This window comes from Acyrthosiphon pisum, chromosome A1, assembly GCF_005508785.2.
Source record: "Acyrthosiphon pisum isolate AL4f chromosome A1, pea_aphid_22Mar2018_4r6ur, whole genome shotgun sequence".
Classification (NCBI taxonomy): domain Eukaryota; kingdom Metazoa; phylum Arthropoda; class Insecta; order Hemiptera; family Aphididae; genus Acyrthosiphon; species Acyrthosiphon pisum.
Window position 1 is genome coordinate 163,445,112 of NC_042494.1, and position 26,092 is coordinate 163,471,203.

At 27.9% G+C, this 26,092-nt stretch overlaps 2 protein-coding genes and 3 non-coding genes across 5 annotated transcripts in view; 4 read left to right on the forward strand and 1 right to left on the reverse strand.

The window, feature by feature from the left end:
- Positions 1-3,661: 3,661 nt before the first annotated feature.
- On the forward strand, positions 3,662-9,276 carry LOC100168128. Its single transcript, XM_001948628.5, has 6 exons — positions 3,662-3,994; positions 4,556-4,744; positions 5,350-5,667; positions 5,742-5,852; positions 8,079-8,223; positions 8,334-9,276. The coding sequence occupies exons 2-6, from the start codon at positions 4,564-4,566 to the stop codon at positions 8,494-8,496; spliced, it is 918 nt and encodes a 305-aa protein (XP_001948663.1). The 5' UTR covers positions 3,662-3,994; positions 4,556-4,563; the 3' UTR covers positions 8,497-9,276.
- Positions 9,277-10,261: 985 nt separating this feature from the next.
- The window catches only part of LOC100167414 (cytoplasmic aconitate hydratase), a 28,097-nt gene continuing 12,266 nt past the window's right edge, over positions 10,262-26,092 (reverse strand). Inside the window, exons 10-18 of the mRNA XM_001952156.4 lie at positions 13,785-13,944; positions 13,498-13,718; positions 12,668-12,824; positions 11,566-11,801; positions 11,360-11,496; positions 11,135-11,282; positions 10,952-11,074; positions 10,664-10,849; positions 10,262-10,597 (exon numbers count right to left, since the gene is read on the reverse strand). Of these exons, the coding sequence (XP_001952191.1) occupies positions 10,484-10,597; positions 10,664-10,849; positions 10,952-11,074; positions 11,135-11,282; positions 11,360-11,496; positions 11,566-11,801; positions 12,668-12,824; positions 13,498-13,718; positions 13,785-13,944 (1,482 nt within the window). The 3' untranslated portion in view covers positions 10,262-10,483. The remainder of the gene's footprint in view (positions 10,598-10,663; positions 10,850-10,951; positions 11,075-11,134; positions 11,283-11,359; positions 11,497-11,565; positions 11,802-12,667; positions 12,825-13,497; positions 13,719-13,784; positions 13,945-26,092) is intronic.
- On the forward strand, positions 20,382-20,444 carry Mir3030 (microRNA mir-3030). Its single transcript, NR_040194.1, has one exon. It is a non-coding gene; the product is annotated as a microRNA mir-3030 (primary transcript).
- Mir3041 (microRNA mir-3041) lies at positions 22,944-23,009 on the forward strand. Its single transcript, NR_040213.1, has one exon. It is a non-coding gene; the product is annotated as a microRNA mir-3041 (primary transcript).
- Mir3029 (microRNA mir-3029) lies at positions 23,210-23,270 on the forward strand. Its single transcript, NR_040193.1, has one exon. It is a non-coding gene; the product is annotated as a microRNA mir-3029 (primary transcript).

Below are 26,092 nucleotides of genomic sequence, written 5' to 3' on the forward strand. Positions count from 1 at the left end.
TGGATCCACCTTAAATCATAAATCTTCAAATTTCGACTGACCGATTTAAAATATACATTAAAACGAATTCAGATCACTTTTCTGAAATATTTTTACATTGTGAAGTGAATTGGTAGGATGGACAAAAAGTAGGAACATACAAACGAGCATACCTTTTTTACCGTTGTAATTCATGCGCAACGTCGAAGTGGTGACTTATACATACGCGTGTGGGTGCGCTTCGGTACTTCTTTTACACTAATGAACACTTACTATGCACACATTTACATTTTTTTTTGTCACGCCTTCATCGAAAGTTTGGTTTTCGATAGCGGTTGAAACGTTGGAAAGCGTCTTATTTCCGTCCCGCGGGTGGTAAAGTGGAAATCCTCAATAGTGCTGGGCGGTAAAATGGAAATCTCCATAAGTGCTGGGTGCACATACCCCACGCGTATCGCCTGCACAACCAGACACTGAAATCTATACCATGGTCTTTACAAAACATAAACTTTTGGTTACGTATACATCTTGTAATATTCATATTATAACCTCCATGCCGTGCGTGGGCTTAAATAAATAAAACCAAATCGTTTCTTTTATGAAATATTGTTGTCGTATAATTTGGTCTAGTTGTTGCATGCACCTTTGCCGTGATCAATGAATGCAGAGGTGTGACAAAAAATAGTATGTGTGGCTCATGCGGGAAGGCAATTTCAGTCTTGGGCGAAATTTGGCCCCACCCTTTGCCACACAATATACTATAATATTTGCATAAATGTATAGTTAATAGAAGTGTTTGGAAGGAACGAGTTCCAAAAGGAACGGATTCCTGGAACGAATTCCTTTTCAAATAACGGCACGATGAACGAATTCCTTTTTATAAAAAAAAGAACGAGAAAATGAAGTAGTTCTTTTTTTTAAGAAAAAATAACAAAATTGTTCGTTCCTTTCTAGTTCCAATAATTTACACAAATAAGTAGGTGTGTAAAAATTGAAATTAAGATATATTTTTTTAATGTGTAGATATAATGTATATTCCTAATTAGTAATTGTTATCGAGTATCGATGTTAAGACAATCGACATACGTTAGCCAAAAATTTAATTTTGAAGAAAATCTCAAAATATATAATAATATATTGCATAAACATATAATATATGTACCTATACTTGTAGTTATATATTATAAATAAAAATTAAAGAAGTATGCATAATACGAAAAAAAAACATTAATGATTAAATAACAATTTTAATTTTATTGGAACTAAAAAAGGAACTCGTTCACGTTTCAGAGGAACGACAAAGGAACGAATTCTTTTTTTTTAAGGAACAAGGAACAGAACGAATTCCTTTTTATAAGGAATTTGCCAAACACTGGTTAATAGTGATAGAATATAAATTAAACTATATATAAAAATAATTAAAAAATATTACCGCTGGAGGCTTAAATAATGAAATTGATTTTATCTTCTCAGTTTTATTTTTTGAGAAGCATAATCTGATAATCAGTTTTGCAGCCAGGCACAAAACATTTGTTTGGCATTAAAAAAAAAATAATTACTACAAGAAGTCTTGAAAGATGTATTATACAGCTTTGTGAATACAATGGAAACTGGAAAGTGAACAAGGTTCAGGGTAAAATTATTGTTTTGACAGGCAAATAGCCATGAGATTTCGAGTGGCATAAAGTTTAAGCATGCTTGTACATGTTTGACTTTTATTTTTGAGTATGTATATAATACATATTATTATACATATTTAGATATTCTACGCTTGAATCTACAGTATAATCTAGTACGCAGTGCTTCTCAAATTGTTTTGACATGAAGCCCGCCAAATGTAATGTAAAACTTTCAAGGCCTCCTTAATCAAAATATTATTAATTGTTTTTTTCTTAATTAGGTGTAATAATATATTAGGGTAGAACACGATTGAGAACGGTCCTTATATCGACCATACCTTTTGTAATAAATAATAACACGATTGAGAACGTTCTTATACCTTTTAATTTTTATGCCACGTTGCCGCATTAATTAAAAATACAAAATAGAAATTAATTATCATTATATCAATTATTTGGGATATAGCTTCATTTAAAGAAGTAGGGTAAATTTGGTATTGTTTTCTCTTCTTATTATAAATCACCCTTCGCACTGATGTAATAATATCACTGTTCGTAATATTTGGTAAGTAAATATTTAGTAACTCAGTTCTAATAATTTTTAAAGGTCTTCTAGATGTATTTTCTTCGGCTTTTCACTTAGAAATTTCTCTTAAAATTTGTCTTTCAATTTTTTGATTATTATAACTTACATGATTAATATGTTTACCATTTGATGCATGAAAAGTTTTATCCGTTTACGTTAGTAAACTGGCATTACAATTTACAACTACTGTCATTGGAACATTTCCACTTCAATAATCCGTCTTTGCGTTCTCTTACAAATGAATATTAATAATTATTTAATACTGCAAGATCTTTCCACGTTTAGACGTTATAGTTTTAAAGTTTTCCATTATACTTAATATTATACTACATTGCATTATTACACACTATATATATTATACACTATATCACGTTGTTACGCTCTAAAAGCTTCGTAAAACAGAACGCGTTAAAGTGGTAAATGGCTCGTCGGCGTGGTGCTTTCACGCGCGTGAATAACGCGGCGTTGTAACAAATTACAAAATCACGCGACGTTAAAATAACGCTTTCTGTTTGTCCGCCAAACAACTGAATTGGCGATATTATTTACAGTCGAATATCTGCAGATACGTAAACCGCGTTATCGCATTTGTTATCTTTATTACTAAAATTTAAGATAAACGTCAACGTCGCTCGAAAAATCGTTGACAATTGTGTTACTAAAAAGGTAAAATGTTCTCGATCGTACAACGCCGAGTATAATAAAATTAGATGTACTATTTCACACAGATAAATTATTAAAATGTATGGTAAATTAATGGTCTTTAATATACTATAAAATATAAATACCTACTATAAATATAATATATTATAAAATAAATGCTTATAAAAAGGTAGGTATTCGAAATGTTAACATTTCAATAGCACATATTATGTAATATAAATACTTGTTTTAACCTCTATATCAATTATGAATTATTATTTGTTAATATTTAATTGTATTCACTTTGAAAGCATTATATATGATAATTTAGCGAATTAACATTTTTCATATATATTATTTTTGGAATAAGAAATTTTAAAAATTACAATATTATTAGTAATAATATTAATAGTTGTATTTGAAAAAAAAGAAAGTACCTATTTAAGTACATCCGTACAAATAATTTAAAACACAAATTTCATTAATTAATATTCGTATAGACGTATATTTGCGTGATCGGACTAAATAATTCCCGATAATCGTGTTGAGTGTATCGAGGTGATGGTGTAGCCCCTTAGATTTTCTTAATTTGAAACAAATAATCAATAATTATTGATAAATTGTTGCTTTCAGGAAAAAACAGTTCCGAGCGATGCAGCTGGTTACATCGTAGTTGAAATCACGGTTTTAGAATATTTATGTAATATATTGAAATGTTCGAGCTACAACGAACGCGTGGCAACACTGGTTCTGATATGAATAAGGTTATTATCAAAGATAAGTAATATCATTTCCCGCCTAATTTAATGCTCATTATTGTTATCGATTCATATTTCCTTGCAGTTTCAATTTTGCAAGCTTGCAATCGCGATTATAATTAATAACAAATAATAAATATACAAATAACTTATTAACCCCTTTTTGGTTAATAACAATTAGCTACTTAACGGGTAATAGTGGTAACACCATTATTCATCAATTATTAATTTTATAATTTATAATAAATGCTCTGTGCTATAACTGTACATTAGAATAAGACATAATTGAAATTCTGATGTTGTCAGTTATATTGATGTGCCTACCTCAAATAATAATAAGTAATAGATCTTATTCGCTGTTATAATTGTGTGTCTGTGCTGCTGTTCCTTGTGGAGAACGTCTAATTTCAGTAAGTACTTATTTATTTCTTAATCTATATAATATAACATCAATTTGATGAACTAAAATATACATTTTCTTGTATGGTACCATGTGTACAGGGTGTAACAGATAGAACTGACTTTTGGAATAACTTTTATTCTAATCTAGGTATAATGTTAATTTTTTTTTTTTACATAATATAATTTATAGTCACTTGCAATTTGATTTGAATTGTTTTGAATATATTCAAAATAGCCAATTTATGAATCTGATTATAAGAACAATAATTATGATACTAAAAACATTTATCTAAGTCAAGTACCTAGTTTATTTTTTAAATATCAAATTTTTTTGATTACCTAAATGAATTTGGAAAGTAATAACTTTTTTCGGAAACTTGCTGACATAAGTATATCATTTCTTAAATTATAATTTAATTTCAGCAATTTTTGTCATACGTTTAAAAAGCATCACTTTTTTTTCGTCAAGTCTCTGTTACATCTTGTATATCATGTATATTATACATGATACAAAATGTAATTATGTAGGTTTATTATAAAATGTGTTACATAAGCTTTTTGTATTTAAGGAATCAGGATGGATAAAAAGAAAATTAAGTTATCAAATACAGGTACAATGCAAAAAAAACCTACTATTAGGTCCAATACAAGTAACACTAGTATGACTCCAAATAATAATACACCAAAAAATGTGAATCATCGTTCCATAAGTAATCTTAGTACTCTAAAAGATAGTGATGCTGTTAGACGACTCAAAAGTAAGTACAACACAGTTAAAATAAATATAAATTTTAAATGCCTAATTTAAAAGGACTTGTTTAAAAACTAAACAGATTTTCTAAAAAAAATAGGACTGTTCACGCCGACGTTTTTGTAGATACAAATCGTTATACCACTTAAGTGTGATATCGGATCTCTCTCATTAATATCTTATTATATAGCTAGCTAAATTGCACACCTACTCATTCATAATGAGTTACATTTTTACTATTTTCCTATTTAACACAAATTCTTTAAATTTCAAAAATTCAGATTTTTTTCATTTCAATTACCATACTTACTTGATCAAAAATCAAGAAAGTAAAATTGTTATACACCTACCTATGCAGTATACTGTATAATAATGGTAGTATGATTTACAAGTTGCCTGTCCTACCAATTTCAATGATTTTTCCACGAAAAAATAATATAGTATGTGCACTCAGTAGTTTTATGAACCCAGGCTGAGTATCTCATATAAAATGATACTCGGTTATTTATAGTATTTCTGGCATGGGAAATTACCTAGATATAAATAAATAAATAATCTAGAAAAATGTTGACTATCATAATATAATTTGTAATATTCAATATTATGTCATAGGCACCAACGTTACCTTAGAAAGAAATGGCAGTATGCCAAATTTAAGCGCAACTGGTAATAGATTACAATTGGATAAAACTACCAAGCTAAGATTTGCATATGACAAGTATCTCAGCAGCTTGGAAGCAAAATATGTGTTTCAGCAGATTGAAAAAAATATATCTTCAAATGTCAATGAACAAAAAAAGGTTTTTAGGGATGAATTTGTTATTCTCAAAGATCAAATAGTAACTTTAAGTAACGAATTAGAAAAGATAAATGGATTAAAAACTGAAAAAAAATTAATTGATCAAAAAATTGAAGCACTTGAAATGATCAGTAAGCATAATATATTGATTTGCATATATTTAAATTATGTATTATTAACTTATGTAAATTTGTTTTAATTTTAGATAAAGCTCTTGTATTTAATGATTCTGATGAAGAAATTATGACATTGTTCTCTAGTACGGCATCCAAAGTTGTTTTAAAGAATTTTAAGCAATTGGATGAAACTGACCTAAGTAAGTTAACATTTTAATTGATTGAATTAGTGATGGCCTTCAAAAGTGGAATATCTACCAATCCATTAAGTTGACTATTAACTTGACTTTATCAGGCCCGTGTCCAGTGGCGCCGAACCTATAACCCAAGAGGGGCAACCGCCCCCTCTTTTTTTCGATGGGTGGGGTCCTGGGGGTCCGTGGGTACCCCAGCAAACTACTTATGAATTATGTTGCTAATAAGCTATTAATGCATACATATGCAGCACTGAAGCAGGCATAAACGGAGGTGGTAGTCCGTATAACTTTTTACTTGCCCCCCCCCCCCTTTTAAAATATAGTTCGGCGCCACTGCCCGTGTCTGAAAATTCGATTGGAGGCGTTTTTTTTATACACAATAGTTAACATAATTCCAAAATGTATGTGATTGTAGATTTTCAAAGATTTTTAACCCATTTATTTTGACTCAATTTAGAATTCAATACCTATCTCCATTTTAAACTTATTAGAACTTATTTGTGACTGAAACTAAAAATTAAGTAGAAATTATTGTAGAAATAAGATTAAATTAAAATAATTAGGTTACCTCTGAACTCTGAAAAATAACTCAGACTAGAATTTTTGATTTTGGTTAAGTAGATAAAAAATGAGTCAATCGAAACCCATTATTATTCCAAATTGTTGAATAGGTAGATACATTTTATTTTTTGATTTCCGACTATAAATAAATATATAAGGCATTGTCTATTAAGGTATAATTTACTTAATCAAAAACTATTATTGGTTTAAGAACTGACTTACTGACTAATTAATATATAATTTTTCTGACGACAAAATAATTAAAAATTTCTTATTAATTGCTATGGAATATTATGTTCTTTTGTTTCTTATCTTTTTTCAGCATTGCCACTTAATAGCTTTTGAATTTTTGTTTTTCACATTATACTGGGTGATTACCAAGCATGCTCAACTCCCTTTTTACTTTAATAATGCAGTTATTCAAAATCTGATTTTTTAATCTAAATATATTTTAAAATTCAGGAAAAATTTTTGTGCAACTTAAGGAGTGTCCTGTGGCGATACAAACTTCTATTTTTCAAATGAGAACCCTCATTTTTACTGAAAACTATTTAGTTTATATATTTTTTGAAAATGTTGATGCACCCAATTCAAAATTCTGACTAGTTTCTCAGTTATTAAAATGTTTATTCTATGGATAATAGTCCTTAAAAGTGGTTTTACAAAAGTATAAAACAGATATGATATTGGATCTATTGTATTTATTATACTTCAACTATTTTTATATCACCATAAACCCATAATCATTTACTTGTTATCATTAGTACACAAAGTTGAATAACTCAAAAACTATTTTTTTTAAATTTTACTTCTGATATATCAACATTTCAAAAAAATTATATGGTAAACAATTTACATTCAAAAAGGAGGGTTCTCATTTGAAAAATAGAAGTTTGAGTCGTCACAGGACACTAATTTTAAATAAATAAGCCTGGAGTTGCCTAACAGTATTTAATAATTATTATAAATAAATAAATCAATAATGCCAAGATGTAATAATTAATAACATATTATATTTTTTATAATTATTTCTTGTATATTGATCATAGTTGTCGTAGATAATAGAACAGCTGTAAACCACAAAATACTAGAATAGATTAAGTCTACACAGTGGTACAACACCAAAACCACAGATTAAGATAGTCATCAAAAATCGACAATCTTAAAACCTAATACTCAACATTCATATCAATTTTCACTTTAAGTTAATGTTCTGAACAGTTGATAAGCTGGTCTCTACAATTTTCCTCCAAATATGTAGTAATAGATTATAATATAAGCAAATCTAACCAAGATGAGTGACAAATAAAATATAATAAATATTAGAAAAATTTTGATACCTATATATTTTTTGATGCTGTTAAGTAATAACTAATAAATATACTTAATTGATAATTTATATAACAACTGGCAAAAGCTTAATGTATAATAGGTATATTATTCATTCAAATTTAAATAATATATCAAGCTTCCTTATTTAAATAACAAATCCAAAATATATATACTTATATCGAAAATTATGAGATTTCTCAGGACATTTCTCAAAGAAGTATGTTTCCTATGTCCTAAGACATGATGTAAGAAATTAATTTATACTATATCATTTGGATTAAATAAAAGATTTATGAAACTGTATAAATTTTATGAGTACGTTTTTTTATTTTATAGATGCTGTTAAGATTCTATTGAATGAAATTATAGAGCCATTGAAACTACTTGATTATGAAAATAAAATTAATGTACGGATTCAATTAAAAGATTCTTTGATTAAAGTCGCAATGTTAACTAAAGAATTAGACACATTAAAATTGAAGTAAGCATTAAGTATTATTAACATCTAAACATATTCACTATAAATCATGTTTCAATAAAAATTAAATCAATACCATTATCTAATTTATTGATTTAATAATATGTTATAAGGTGTGAAAAGTTATTTGATGAACAAGATAGTTTGCTGAATTATAATAAATCACTCAAAATATTAAAAGCTCAATTTGGAGAAAATCCAGACCCAAATTTACTGCCATCAAAAAGTAACTTAGTGGAAGAAGTTGAAAATATGTTAGATGAAATGGAATGGTAAAATGGTTTATTTTTTACTAAAAATATAAAAATTAAAAATCAAATATATTTTTTATTTAAGTTTTTTTTTAATGTTCTTGTTTTTTGTCGTCAAAAATTACTTTTTATTATACAATTTATTATTTGTGATTTTGAATTATAAAATACTTCAGAATATATCTATCTATTAAATTACTAATAAAGAATTTATTTATTCTATTTAATATTAATTATTTTATTTTAAACATTTTACGGATATTGATCCAAATACAAATTGTGTTCATTCAGTGTTGTAAAGTACTTGAGTAAAAGTATTTAAATTCTGTTTAAGTAATCAATTACTTATTTTAAATACTTTTGAAAAAATAACTTAAACAAAGTATTTTAAATACTTTCTCGAAGTATGTGTATTTAATATCAAATACTTTAATTATTCTTTTTAATTTAAATATTTTCTATTTTAATTTTGATCATGTAAAATGAAAATAAAAATTGAGAATGTGTAAAATAATATATATTTTTATTGTGAATTTTGCTCAACTGAGAATAAATACTTTGACAAAAGAAACCGTTATTAAAGTTTTACATGTGGGATTATTTGTATTATCTATTATCATCAGATTTACTATTATATTTATATTTACTATTAGTCTTATAATCTATTGTATTGTATTAAGTTGTTACTATTGTTGTAGTCACAATAATACAGTCCAGTCAGTAGTGAGTGGACCGTGATCGTGATTTTACCGAGTAGGTTAAGCCGTTAAGTTGTTACAGTAATACAGAATTCTTTAATACTTGACATTGTTGTGTTCATTAATGTTTGTTAATAACCCTCAACTCACTTGGAGTAATACAACATTGTATTAACTTCTACATACATATTATATGAAAAAAAAAAAAGTGTATTTTGAAGTTTGACCAAATGATGCGGTATATAATAGTAAAATATATGGTATATGAAATTCACGTAAATAAATACGAAAATTTGATCTGCACATTAATTAGTCAAAAAGAGATGGAATTACAGAAATCGTAACTGAATTTTATATTAAAAATATTTTGATTATATTATATTTACCACAGAGATATCATATATATTTTATTGAAACAAGAAATTTTGTAACCATAATTATTGATTTTTGTAATTGTTTTTTATTTGGCCCTAATATAATTCTGTCCGAATCTGTGGCACAAACTTTAGTGATGTGAGCAGAGTATTCTTGACAAAGAGAATAATTTGATTAAACATTAAACTGGAAAGAATTTTCTCATATCAGACTTCCGAGGTAAGCAAACATTGGTCTATCTATTTAATTTATAGTACAAAAATAATACAAATATTATTCATGGGTGGACAGATGGAAGGAAACCAGTATGCCACTTCCATTAATTTCATAATTGTATTTGTAATATTACCAAAATTAATTCATTCTAGAAAATATATACTAACAGAGTATTTTAGTTTAATATCTAAGGTAATATAAAAATATTTCCACGATCATTGCCATAATTTAACAACACTAGGCAAGGACAAATATCAAAAAACTGCTCGTAAACTCTCAACTGTTACGTGGTAATAATTATATATTATAATTATTTAGGAGAAACTTTGATCAACAATTATCCTTACACATTATTGGCTATAATATGTCTTTTTAACCACATGGAGGCTGAAGGGTGAAATTTTGTAATTTTGACACGTAAATTTGTTAATTGTTGATTTCTTTTAATCTTAAAATCAATAATTTTATTTCCTAATAAAAATAAAAGAATGCTTCAATGTGTAGAATTTATAGCCAATTATCATTTTATTTAATATTTATTCTAAAAGAGTAATAATTTACATTAACCCTATTTTTGTGGCAAAAAATATTTTTCAATGTTTGGCAAAAAAAAAAAATATGGTTGTACAACAGTAAATGCATTACTTATACCAGATCATTATAATAATGATTATTACAAATGAATTATAGTCATGGATAACTCTGTATTCATAAATCAATAATTTAATCTAACATTTTTCTTATCATATAATTCAAAATGCCTCCGTGTTTATGGTACAGTATATCCACTTCAGTATCAAAACGCAAAATGGCATTGAATGTGACACCTGTATTGGTCTGAAAAATAAAATAAATAATTAGGAAAAAAAAGAAATGTAAAAATTGTTTTAATTTATTATTTACTTTCACTTGGATTTCCTGCAATGGTTTGCAGTTTTGTGGAATATCAATATCATATATTTCATGACCAGTAAGTTTTAATGTTTCAGCATTTTCTCCGAAACGGAATTGCAATGGAATTATTCCCATACCAACTAAGTTGGAACGGTGAATGCGTTCATAAGACTCAGCAATCACAGCTTTAATTCCCTAGACAATAAAAACAATATATTTTATATCTAAAATTGTTTTCATCATAATATGTATGCAATGTATATTATAAATACAATGAAAATTATATAAATATATTACCAGTAAAAATGGTCCTTTTGCTGCCCAATCTCTCGATGAACCTGATCCATAATCTTTGCCAACAATAGCGATGAGCGGTCTTCCCTCTTTAGCATAAACTTGAGCTGCATCAAAGACGTCCAACTAAAATAACAAAAATAATAATTAGTTTGACAAAAAATATTGATTCAAAATATGTATAACCTCCTGTCCACTAGGAATGTGCAATGTTTTTGGTCCAGTGTTCTTGACCAACTTATTTACTAATCTTATGTTAGCGAATGTTCCCCTAGCCATAATATCATCGTTTCCACGTCTTGAGCCATAAGAGTTGAAGTCTTTTGGTGTGATGCTAAAAAAAAAAAAATGATTATGATTTTAGTTTTATACACATCCAATTATTGAAATTAATAATTTGTCTAAACTCACTTTCTTGAAGCTAAATAACGAGCCGCGGAACTATTTCTTGCAATACTACCAGCAGGGCTTATGTGATCAGTTGTTACAGAATCACCAAGAAACAGTAGTACGTGTGCCCCTTTCACTGATTGAACACCAGGTAATGTCTAAACAAGAAATATTTGTATGGAAACTATCGTGCTATCGTTTATTATAATATGGTTTAAACTTTATACCTTTGTCATGCCACTGAAAAACGGAGGGTTTTTTATGTAAGTAGACGACACATCCCATGGATATAATTGGCCATCTGGGGCTTGTAAACATTGCCAGGCATTAGAACCATTTTCAATGCGGGCATAGACATCTTGGAACATTGCAGGAATTACAGTTTGTTTTTCAACAGTTTGGATTTGTGCTCTAGAAGGCCAAATATTCTTCAAAAATACTGGTTTACCATTTTTATCATTACCTAAAAAAGAATACACAACATTAAAACAATTAAAATCTTTCATATATAAAATTAATTATATTGAACAGTTGTTATAACTTATGACTCAAAGTAAATCAACAATTAATATAGGTATTAGTAGGTATTAGTAGGCATATACACAATTTTTGTGTTTTACTCGCCTTTTAGACAAACAACTTACAAGTGGTATAAGGTAGGATATCTACTTCCGATTATTAGCTTTTAATCAATTTTTAATTTAAGAAGCTTTCAAATAAAAAAAAAAAAAAAAATTATAATTATAAATAATATACATTAAGTTGTAATTTTTAAATATTGTTCATATTATATTACCTAGTAAAGAGGTCAATTAATACAAATCTATTGACAAAATTTAAATCAGACCACTGATAGAAATAATTGAAATAATGTTTCTCTTTTACTATTTTTTTACTAGTTTCCACGAGGTAGTCAATTATTTGGTTTAAGGGTAAATTTTAAGGCATTTTAAATGCTATTTCATTAAAAGTGATTTTAGCTTCTATTACACATTTATAGACATTATAATTTTATAATAAGTTGCCTATATTCCACATTTTCTGATCCGACAGAGCAAACAGCCTAAAAAGTTGAAAGGATATATTTAAGCAGTTAGCTGATAATCTGGTGTTTATATTATGTTTATATTATTATGAAAGTAATATTTATCACAGTTCCTCTGTCAGGGGCCTGGTCCTCTTGTTGCTGAGAGTAATAATAAGGATTGAGGAGGATGGGTAATTTTAAAACAGCAAATTCACATCCGTCAGGTATTATAGTACTATAGTCGCATAAAGTATAACGACGTTACGTACTTTCGTTATTACTTACAAAAACTTATCGCTCACCTATGGGTTCAGTTTCAAAGTCAATGTCCATTCGTCCGGCGATCGCGTACGCAATGACCAACAGCGGTGAGGCCAAATAGTTGGCACGAGTGTTCGGGTGGATGCGGCCTTCGAAATTCCGGTTGCCCGACAAAACTCCACAACAGACTAGTTCGTTCTGAATGATGACAAGGAAAAATAATTTTTATACGGAACAATAAGTAATATATTATGTACATTTTATAATTCAAATTTTGGACTTTTTTAAATCAGGCATTTCGACCGATAACCGATGGCCCAGTTACGACGCGTACGTATGACCAGTTACCGTGGCACTGACGAGTAAATCGCGAAAATAAATTCTCAATATAAAAATTAATCAAGTTGTGTATGCAGTGTCAAGGAACAGTGTCATAATATAATAATATTATGATGTGTAATAAATAATAATTCCATGATATTTTAATATAAAAAGAAATCACAAAATAATGAAACAATTTTAATGGATATGCAAATAAAAACAACCAGTAACCGCACGATTTAAAATTGCTGGTAATTTTTTCGCAGTGCCATATTAAACACATAGTTTATAATCGTGGCGGGCACATTAAATTGCATTTAAGTTTAATTAGATATAAACAATTTAATACATATGCATAATCTAGTAAATCTTACACATATTAAGCCTTTATATTTTATTACCTATTAAAATTTAAAATTATTAAAAATCATTCAGAAATTGATTGATTTTTATAATGGATATTTTTTTACCGAAGACCCACAAGAGTATCATAATCAACAATAGTTGCTAAATAATAAACAATAATTAATTCGACTTGCATCCGACTTACCGCCTCTATTGCGTTCACGATGGCCTCGGGCAAAGGTCCGGAATTTCCAATACACGTCATGCAACCGAATCCAACGGTGTCAAAACCAAGTGCTGTCAAAGCTGGCGTAACTCCGCTCTCTCGTAGATAATAAGTGACCACCCCCGAGCCAGGCGAAAGACTAGTTTTGATGTATGGCGCGACAGACAGACCGGCTTCGACGGCATTTTTAGCCAAAAGACCTATAGATAACAACAAATCAAAAATCAAATTTTGTTTTTTTAATGCGAAATTCGTTGTTTATTTACCCGCTCCGAGCATGACACTGGGATTGCTCGTATTCGTACACGAAGTGATGGCAGCAATGACAACCGATCCATGTCTTAACGTATACTTTTTATTATTGAATTCGAATTCACAACTGGCGTTCAATTTGTCTGGACTAATGTTAAATCCTTTGAATCCAATCTAAAAATAATAGAATTTCAAATACTGTGTGTATACCATATAAAATGCAATTGGAAATACATTTTAAAAACATTTTTTTCTTACAAATATTTACAATATTATATATTTTTTACACAAATAATTCAATCCTATACACCAAATTAGACGTGCGAAAGCGTACTACATAATATTGTAATTGGTAACATTAGATACACCATATACTTTTAAAGCCAAAATAATGAATTTTCTTTTATTTGATTAAATAGTGAATGGTTTGTATTTATCTAAATTTTAAAATGGTACTATTAATTATTATATATAGGTATCTCTGAAATACCCACCTAATTTAATTTGGAATAAGTTATAAGTAAATTATTGTTATTACGTCATAATAATATCATTATTATTATTTATTAATACGACTATCATAACACAATATGGCGGTGAGTAAATAGTAAATACAATAACTCAAAACTGAAAACACTATAATATTAATGATTGATTTGATTCTTATTTAATCTGGAAAATATTCAAAATAAATGTTAGATATTAAAATTAAAATATAACTCTAATGACCTTTTAGGCTATAATAATCTAAATTCAAATTTAAAGTAAATTATACATAAATAGAAACTATTTTCTACACCTCATAATAAAACGAAACTATTTAAATAACAAATATCAATAAATTAGGACATAACAATTATTATTGTCATAATATAGAATATTCCAAATACTTATGGGCTATAATTTATTAGTTATTGGGATTGTATACATAGTATCACTGTCGCAATTCACCAAAAATAATTTCCAATTAATAAAATAAGTTATCTGAAAATACAGGTAATGTTATGAATTATAATACTTGGACAAAATAACAGTTGGCCGACTATATTATTATATTACACACCTTAAATTAAAAACTATTTATCTACATTCTACGGATACCGATGCCAGTTCTAGGAATTCGTGTGATTTATAACAAGTATATATTTGTACGATTTGTATTTTGGTGCCGAAAAAACCTCTAGAGCCGACCACCAACAAAGACCTTGAATAATTGTATTTATAGGTGGTAATTGTACGACTTCGGTGGGAAGACTTAGAGGCCAGGAGGCTAGGGAATTTATGCAATTTATATTTTATTGTTTATTTCCAATAAGCAAAAACCCAAATGCTATAATATCTATTTAATAGTATTATATTATTATCAATTCTATATTATGCAGTTTTATTGACAAACTGTGTAAAGAATTTATATACAGTATATACTGCAGATACAAATATCCGATGTCGGAATGTTTCTCGAATACTATTGGTAAGTGTTTTCAGATGTACCTATACAATAAATATATTACAATACAATGAAGCTGACCCAATTTTCAACAGAATTTGGAAGGACCTTAGGTGTTCCGGCCTATGTGCTATGTCCAACGGTATAATTTAGGAGGTTGTGGGACATTCACCGGCCACCGCCAAACACTTCCTGCCTTTTTTGAAATGTACCTAACTGACGAGATAAAATAAATATACGCACTGCAGGACACAGTTTTGAGACGCAGAAACTGTCCTGAAAACAATTTATGGTTTATAATGTGCAACAATTCTCTGAACGACCAAAATATTATGGTATTTTATTATTTTCAGCCACTTGTAAGTTGTAGGTCTTGGTGAAAGGTGAACGTGTTCCTAACAGAATAACAAAACAAACCAAATAAAATACACCACCATGATGTTATAACTTAAAACATTAAGGTGTTATAATGTAATTTAGAGATTAAAATGAAACTTGCAAACGGATTTCTAGGAAATGAAGTCATCCGTCTAATTTAGATTTCCAGCAAACCGAAAACCAATAATGTATAATTCTATGTAAGTATATGCAATTAGTATTTCTCGATAAAAGTTATCAGTATTCAACCATTACAAATTGCTACTTTGCCTGAATTATATAATAATTACAACAATGTTTTGTATAATAATTAATAATAGCATTGATTAAATATACTATAATATAATGTATATTTAATCAATGATAATAGTAATATTAAATATCATATTTATTATTATGAATATTGATGTATCAAAGGAATAATATTATAGCAACTATTAACGCAGGTACATAAATAATATGTGTTTTGTTTAATATAAGTAATTCATAAAAAACTAATATATCTACAATCCAAGTGAATCGCGGACATCCGCCCCCCGATATATTTTGCTGCGGACGTTTTCCCCCATTTTTTTTTAAAGTTTACTATTTAATATGAAATTATTTTTTTAATAAATTATAGATGTGTATTTTTGAACAACTGAACTACTTGAATCAAATTCACAAGCAATTATTAAATATTGTTAAATATCCAAATTGATGGTTTTAACTAAAAAAAATAAATGTGAACAAAGACTAAAAAATATGTGTTTAGAAATAACAAAAGAATTAGAAATCAAATGTTTTTTTTACAAAATGTATCATTTTTATGTCGACATTTTCAGCAATTTTTATTAATTATTAATTTTATTTTATTTTATACTTATTTTTTTTAAATTTTTATTGTTTCAAGAAATTTTAGTTGATCAAATATATAAATTTACTCGTAAATTTATTATCTATAATATTTATGAACATTTTTTTTTTATGTATTTTATTTTTTATTTAAAAAAAATAATTTCATATCAAATAATAAATAATATAATATTGTCAAAAATATATCCGTGGGGGGAGAAATCTCCTACTCGATCGAAGACAGTCGGGGTGGGGGAATGTCATTTATTAATCCAAGTATAACTTGAGTCCTGAATCATATTACCATTTTTTTTTTTCATTTAATACAAAATTAATACAATTTAACCTAAAACATAATGAGGTATTTCGATAGTTTATATTATATATTAGAAAATAAACAGAGATTCTGATACTTCGACATTAACTATCATTTATTCTTATTATAAGGTATATCATCTAAATTTTATAAATAATTATTTTCGAAATCTGAAAAAAAAAACATTGTTGTGTTTAATAGTACGTAATTTCATTTTTTCATCCTAAAGTTGGACAAAAAGTAATACAAAATACTCTTTTAAATTTTCATTTATAACTATTAATCAATAATCTAATATTATATATACAATTCTCGTGTCACAATGTTAGTCTCGATACTCCTTCGAAACGGCTTGACCAATTTTTATGAAATTTTTTATGCATATTCAGTAGGTATGAGAATCGGCCAACATCTATTTTTCATACTAGTGTATTATATATTGGTTGCTATTGGTTAATCGGGCATGTTTGTTGATTTGTATTATTATTTTTGTCAATATATATAATATGAATGTTTGTGGGTAGATTAGACCACTGGGAAGAAGATAGGCTAATTTAAAAAGGGTTAAATTTGGTTTTTTTTACTCATCGGATTTTAGTACGGTTAGGTTAGGTTTTTGTATTAATTGATTATATAAATCCATCGTAGGTGGAATTAAGTAAAAACGACAAACTTGGTATAACTTTGCTATTTTAGAGTTAAATCATAAACTTACGTACAAACAGCACACGGGGTCCGCGATCTACCGCAGGTAGATTGCCTACCTGATAATGTACTGCTGTGAATCAGAATTTTCATCCTGGGCAACAGAAAAGTTAAGATAAATCTAGAACATCACACACCGAATATTAAATAACGCATTGAACAAATTTTGAGTCATATACAGTTTGTACATTTAACGGTAACGAAGTGCACGGGATCAGATAGTATTATATAAATAATATTTATTTAAACAATCTAATTTATTTTCTTTTACAATATTAATATATTATATCTAATTACTATTCCTTATACTTATTATTCAAAATGGTAACAGAATAAAAAAGCCAACAACAAAAGAGCCATGGATAAAAAAAAGACACCGATACCAAATAAGCAATAAAGAATATCTCGTCGCATGTGTCCCACTTTCAATTTTTTTTCTACAATATTTAAAAATACATTTATTTTACAATGTATTATTATTTAATACAATTTACAAACATAGTGAAACATGTGCAAAAATAATAAACAGTTTAAATTACCCTACTATTATTACTTATTAGTACACTATAGTGCTAAGGAAACTAAATCGTCTGATAAACTTTCACTAAATGGATTAATCTTATCTCCGTAATCTATTGTTGTTTATCATTTGGACAACAATTTAGAACTTAATGTGTCTACAATCCAATATTATTATAGGTTGATAGAAAAATAATATTAGGAAATTGGTTTTATCTTCTATTCTATTCAATTTGCGATATGCTCAGTGTAAATTTTTACCGGATTTGTATTCGTGGACTTTTTTTTGTTGGACTCATAGGCAGAATACAGGTACTCGCAGTTACTCTTGGTTTAAAATTCTTAATTTTATATAAGTAATGACTATTGTAAAAACTATCAAAGGAGGTAATTCATAGGGCACGCACAAGGCAGTACGCACCACGCACAACTCCAGTTTTTTTTCAAAATGATGTATTGTTATTTGTTAATTATAAATTGTTGACTTTTTTTACTTGTACTTGTTAAAAACGGGAAGTTAATAAATTATTATAAATATTTTTGTAAGACACTAAAATAGCATAATAATCGGTTTGGTTTTAAACTATAAAACTATAAGACAATACATTAATAAATAATTGTAAACCACAATATGGGATTAACAACTACGGCCTAACTAATATAATAGATATAATATGCAATAATTAAATTATTGTTAGCAAAAAGTTTTCGTGGAAAGTATATAGAAAGCAACAAGTTTTAAGTAGGTACGCTTTGAAAAAACACTACATTCCTACATAAGTTATTATTATATTGTTAATTTTTTACGTATTTACGGGGACTAGATTCTGGTAACAAACGAATTACCTAGGTATGAAAATAAATAAGTTATAAGCTATAAGTAGGTACGTTATTTCGAAAATGTCTACTGATTACGAGTACGCACTTAACCATGATAATTCAAAATACTATTGTACCTAAATAGAAATGCATGTAAGACTGTAAGAGTGAACGGAACAAGTGCATACTATTTTATTTGATTACTTAAACTAGTTAAACTCAAATCGTTCGTCATGTTTGTTATTTGGTTATTGGCACTTAATGCGTAAACGTTTAAGACACGAAAACTGTTTATATCTTAAAAAAATACGAAAATGTCGTCCGAATAGTTTCTGCACACATTTCTGCAGTCAGAATTTAACAACGTATAAAATAAAGTGATATGGTGATAGTATATTATTTAACGTCATGGAATACCGCCGTTTACAGTATACGAAGAGATCAAAGAAATCCCATGTGTTACTCAGTACTCACTAGTCACTGATAAATACGGGATGAAAAAATATAAAAGGTAGAAAAAATTAGAAACTCCACTGCAGAGAGCAAGAGACACATGCACACTCAATTCACAAAGAACAGGCAAGCAGAGACCGGAGTTGTAAACCAATGGTAATGTTTATTTCTTCTCTCTTCTATAGCAGGTAGGTGTGGGTTCTTCCGTATTCGACTTCGACCGTCACATACAATACATATTATATATACATATTATTAAGAAATATTTTAAGGTCCAGAAACATTTTAGGCCCAAAGGACAGTGTGCCAGTGTATGTGGTCAGTAGTGCATCGCCAGCAATCGCCAGTTCGCCACAATCATTCATCGTTGTTCTGGTCTCCAGCCAGCATCACTAGCAAATCTCCTTCAAACGGATATCTCTCTCGGCGACTGAACTGTATTGTTCCTTCCCAAGGTATTTATTTAAACTGACCTTGGGTCAGAACAATATTATTTAGTTTTCGTAAAAGAACACGGCCGTTTAATAGTGTATTTTTCAGTAACATTTGATAATCGAATTTGTGACTAAATAGAATAATTATATACTATCTTAATCTGCAAACAATATTATTTAGTTTTCGTAAATGGACACGGCCGTTTAATAGTATATTTTTCAGTAACATGTGCTAATTGAATTTGTGACTAGAATTATATACTATTAATCTGCAGGTTGTAGTGATCGCCACAATTAGTTTTATTAAGTTTTTATTTCTGTAACTGCTAAGTGCGCTATTAGTAGATAATAATAATATTATGATGGTTAAAACTTATAAGTTATAATAATATTATATAAACTTATATATTATATACCTACTACCTAATGGTGTTATGGTCATTGGCCCAATAATAATTATTTTAATTTTTAATTTATTATTGTATAAATATAATTTTAAAGATAAATCGGAAAAAAAAACAACAATTAATTCCTAATTATAGTATTGGATGCCAGGTTTCAATAATTCTATTTACAGCACGTGTAGCAGATATTATGAATTGTTGTAATCTATAAGCATAATTAGCGGTGATAAAAATGAAATGCACTAAAGATGTTAACTACTAAAATGAATTCTGCTACAATCTGTGATTGCTTGAATACTATCAGGTAACAGGTTTGTTTTGTGAGTGATAAATTTAAAACTTCCCAGACGAACTCTGTTACCCCATAGTTTCAAGAAAAACATTAATTAATTTTAAAAACAGTTTGGTTAAGATTTTTAAACGTATATAGTTAATTTGATTGTTTATACTACAAGTTAACTATTAGGTGTCTAATGTATCTATGAGTAAAACATAAAATACGTTTTAATTAACGTTTTTATCCACAATTTATGAATAATTTCTATTGGTAACACGTTTCGTCTTTAGTCATCCGATTTTAAATCTAAAGACGTCGTTGTTACCTACGAAATTACATAAGTAGACAACAAACGAAATGAGTTATCATCACATGAGGTATTTTCTATGGTTTCATAATAATATTACGTATTTAATATATTTAAACGAGGAATAATTATTAGTAACTCATCACTTCCCTATAAAGTATCTAGTATCTAGTATATAATATTAAATAATAATAAAATGTTATATTTATATACATATTCGAAAAAAGTCACAACTAATTAGTTTCCAGACTTTCCACATAGAAAAAGACTGGTTGGAAATAAAAATAATATTTGATAATATTTTTTATCGTAAACATGATTTTTATTATTTTTCGGAATACCCTACTTAAATATATTATGTACATACTATAATTATCAATCGGGGAAATAATTATGTAATAATATTCTATATTATATTTCTTCGAGTAAAAATGATACTTGATACTTGAAACTTCTTTTCAAAAGAATAATTACTACAAGGAGACTAAAACTAACAATTTTGAAATTTTGATTCATTATTCTACATAATATTATATTTATATAAATAATATATTATAACTTATTATTTAGTTATTAAGTTATGTGTTTATTTCCTAACCTGTTGATGTGATTTTTGTTCATATTTCTAGTTATTTTTTTCTATATAAAATATAATACAGAATTAATGTACAAAACTATCTTAACTTTCGAATTAATTTATAAAAATCACAAATGGTTCTTTAGTATTTTCGGTGAGCTGCAAATTAATTAGTAAAATCACAAGTTCCGAGGAATTCCAGAAAAATAGAAAAAAAAAATGTTACATTTTTTTTTGGATAATACTAGTGTACTGCCGAAACTATTTGATTTACTACATAATATTATTTCCTTGAATTTAGCCTTACCTATGAATAATTACGATATAAGCGGTAAATATTGATTATTGCATGGATAATAATTAATAATTTATAGATATTATTTACATTTTTCATGTGATATTAAATAATATAATAATAGTATAATACAATATTGATAATCGTCTATTCTTTTGCATGATTTTTAAATAAATTGTAACTTACTACTAAATAGTAAATAATGATTTTTATTATATTTTTTTTTCCAACTAATATTAGTTTATTTTTTATTGATCTTTTATCGAATGGTTGCTATTTAGTCTAGACATAATAATATATTAAGATTATTATTTATTTGTGATCAAATTAAGTTTCCTTTATGCATTAAAATATTAATATAATTAATAAATACGCCATGATCATTGGTCGTAGTACCTATATGCTATAATATTTTATTAATATAATATATTTTTTTAAATTTATTATTATTTTGTATACAATTATTTTATTATTGAAATAAGCTCAACAATTAATGACCGTTTATGGATCTTGTAACAACAAAACAGTACTTTTAAAATGTTAGAAAAAAATGACTTAATAATATTTTTAAAGATTAGCTGTATAAATATTTGTTCGTAGGAGTATCGAAAAATGTAATCCTTATATTCTCCCCGGAACTCGTTAACAAGTATTAATATTTTGCCATACTAACATAATAATAATGTGTCTAGGTATATTAGAAATTATGAAATATGCCGAATGTGCAGTAAAATGATTCACAACGTTTTTATTTTGTGCATACTTAGCAGCCTACAAATTGTACATAATATTTTATGCCTACAAATCTAAGTTCGAGATAATAATATCATGTTCAACGACTGCTCGTATAATAATAGATAAGAATAGAAATTATAATGTGGAATACCAAATAATTATTAACTATTATTATTATTATTTTTAAATTTTCAGGAAACAGGACGACCAACTTGGTGCGCATGACTTGCGAGCGTGCAGCTCTGGCAGTCTGACGCTCTGCAGCCGAAGGAGCTCTATTGGTACGATGAGGTGGGGGCGCACCACGACCAGACAACTAATGAGACGGCCGAGAGAACTCCTATAGTATTAAGGAATCGTTCATTCATTCCGCGTTCGGCTTATTTCCGCGCTCTCAATGCATTTACCGTCGTCCGACGGTAGGTATTAGGTATCTCAGACGTCCACGTGCACTAATCAACGATTCGCAAGTGAAGTGAAGTGAAGTTATCGATAAAAATGTACCGATGTAGTTATGTCCAAAAGTTTTAACGGCTAACGAGTTAAATTAGCATTGTGTATATGGTGTATTGCCGGCGACCGCGTGGCAATACTATACTGATTGGACTCCAGGACTTCGCACAGTGTTTTGTGTCGTTCATTACATTATTTTTTTTATTACTGACGTACGTTTTCTTGTTCATCAAAGTTTTAGGTCGTACACGTCTATAGGAACACTTAAAGCTTTGATGACGGGATAGTGTGCGCCGGGGATGTCGTCGAGTGGTGGCGTGCTGTGCGGTATCGTCAAGCAATGTTTCTTAATGCCCTAATAATATTACTAATCAGTTGATAGTCTTTGGGATTTCTTAGGGTCTGTGTGAATTTGACTGACGAACTCGAAGAAATTCCAAAATACTAGGGACTTTAGTATAAAATCATATTTATGGTGTACGCCGATTGGTAACATCAACCTCTTTAGCGAATATTTGACGCACTAAAGACGTAAATGTTACCTGCGGAGTTCCCATGAACTATCGACTAGCGGCAACTTCTACTCAATATTATTAAGTTATTATTACTCCTGTAATTTTAATTTTCTATTGTCTTTTGGATCTATTTTAAGGTAACTAGATCACTATGGGAGTAACATTTACACGTCCCATAGGATATAGGTACTCTGTAGATGATGCAAAAACATTCCTCGGTTATTATTATGTTTAAATTGTATTATATTATATATGTATTGTATAATTATTAATTAATAATAGGTATATTACCTTATTAGATTATTAAATATAAAATATTCATTATTTTAATCTTATTTATGTTTTGTTCAAAATAAACAAATGTTAGTGGGTAGGTATTTAATCGTCATGTGAAATATAATTTATATAAGAGTATTTTTAGAGTACGTTTGTCTAAAAAAATTGTCAATAGCATTAGAAACCTAATATTTATTTTAGCCTTAAGATACAACATACAAACTACAAGGGCAAACCATCTATTAAATTTAGATTAGGTTTCATAATTCTGGACAATGAGCTCTATTATAAATATATTTATGTCTCCTTGTTAAATGTGTTTGGCGATAAGATATTTATTTCATATTTGTAAAAATTATATTTTTTTTTAAATTGTACTCATTCTTGTCTAGAACATTTTTATCATAAACTAATTTTATTTCAATTAATCTAACGTATCTATTGTATTTAATATTTGCCTAAAAATGAATAAATATGTAATATTACACGAGTATTTACATATTGACGAGGGTTATAACTTATAAAGAACAACACTGACCAAATTGAAGATATAATTAAATGATGTGTGATCTATATTAAAACCATGTCAGTATAATACAAAAACATCAAATTTTTTTTTTAATTTAGAAATCATACAATTATAAATAAAAAATAGTATAATAAACATAAATGATGTTTTATTTAATCATAAAGTGCCTTCAATGGTTGCTTGAGGGAAGAATCAACCATTGAAGGCACTTCGGCATAAATATACAAACAAACTATTATAGTAGGTTGTGTCTTTAATCTATAAGGTCTAGGAGCGTCATTGTCGGAAGTCTTCCGGGGATCAAGATAGGGGCGCACACAAATTGCGGACCAAATCAGGTAAACGAACATTTTTCACTTTCACTTGCACACTTTTTCACATTTTTTTTAACAAAATAATGATAATAAATTAAAAACGTAACAATAACATAATATTATATCATGAAAACTTTTTAGTGGTTTCGCTGTTAGTAGATAGTTTTCAGTGGCGCCGAACCTATAACCCAAGAAGGGCGACCGCCTCCTCTTTTTTTCGGTGGGTGGGGTCGTGGGGGTCCGTGAGTACCCCAGCAAACTACTTATGAATTATGTTCCTAATAAGCTATTAATGTATACATATGTAGCACTGAAGCAAGCGCAAACGGAGGTGGTGGTCCGTATAACTTTTTACTTGCCCCCCCTTTGAAAATATAGTTCGGCGCCACTGATAGTTTTAATAAAAATACTATGGACTTCCCAATCGATAAGTAACTATGGATTACAGGCGGGGCACTATATATCTATATAAGACAACATAGTATGATGATAATGATGTATTGATGTAATCATGTTAACACCATGGTGATTAGGTGAGTAGGTGACCGAAGAATATAGATGTCCACTTTTCATTCATAACCGATAAAATTAGTAGAAACCAGAAATTTCTAACATTCGGTACCTACATTATATCGGTGTGATCTGGTCATATTTATTATTAAATATTATAATATTAGGTATAGCTATTTAAGGAATAAATAAAATTAATATTTCCTCCGAAGTTATGAGCAGCAAAAAGTTCAACCTCCCAAAGAACGCTCACGAATCTTGTCATTCAAAGTGTAATGGTTTCTTTGATTCCCCTCACCCAAACAAATGTTAATGAAATTTTAAAAATATGCAAACCTATAATATTGATAAGAACTAAGAAGTTTAGAAAAACTTCGGGTACCCAAAGAGAAAAGTCATATGAAAAAGAATACTATTTATAGAAAATAAATAAATCAGCTAAGTATAATAATTAAAGGTTATGTAAAAAAATTACTAATTAGCTAATAAAATAATATTTATATATATATATATTATATTACATATTATATAAATGCAGAAAAAATTTAAATTTAGTAAAGTGAACTTTTAAAATTAATAGATTTATATTACGATATTATAATTTCAATTTTAGATTCTGAACGAAGTGATGAATGTATTGATTTTACAATGATGTGTGTTTTTTTTTTTTTTTTTTGTGTCTGCCGACAACTTTTGGAGCAGTAAAAATGCTTCGATTTTCAAAAGTTGTACCTTTTCTGAAAGGAAAGTGAATCTAGTTGGTACTTTGGGGGGTCAAAAGTGAAAATTTCCCAATACTTTTCAAAAGCGGCAGGAAAAACCTTAAAAAAATAACGGAAAAACGCGAATTTTTACGCAAAACCAATTTTTGACAAAAACGAAAACTTAATTTTACTGTAACTCAAAAAATAATTATTGTAAGCACTTGAAATTTGCAACAGATGTTTATATTAGCGTTGTCTATACAGGGTTAAATTTTCAAAGTGTTTCGACTTTTTTTGAGCTATTTATAGACAAATGAAATTTTCAATTTTTCTAAGTATTTTTTTTTAAAATAACGATAAAAAATTTTTGGTTGGATAGAAAACTTTGAAAATTTAATACAAGGTTTCTTATAAGTTGTTCTCACAGTGATAAAAAAAAATCCAAAATCGTTAGTCACAATTTTTTTTTATAAGTGCTTAAAGTTTAAATTTATACGAAATATGTCAAAATTGCGAAAATT

Bases quoted from the DNA above. Each gene is read 5' to 3' on its own strand.
- LOC100168128 (XM_001948628.5), top strand. From the start codon at position 4,564: ATGGATAAAAAGAAAATTAAGTTATCAAATACAGGTACAATGCAAAAA. The intron at 4,745-5,349 runs GTAAGTACAACA...ATTATGTCATAG, and splicing joins TGCTGTTAGACGACTCAAAA to GCACCAACGTTACCTTAGAA. The intron at 8,224-8,333 runs GTAAGCATTAAG...ATATGTTATAAG, and splicing joins TTAGACACATTAAAATTGAA to GTGTGAAAAGTTATTTGATG.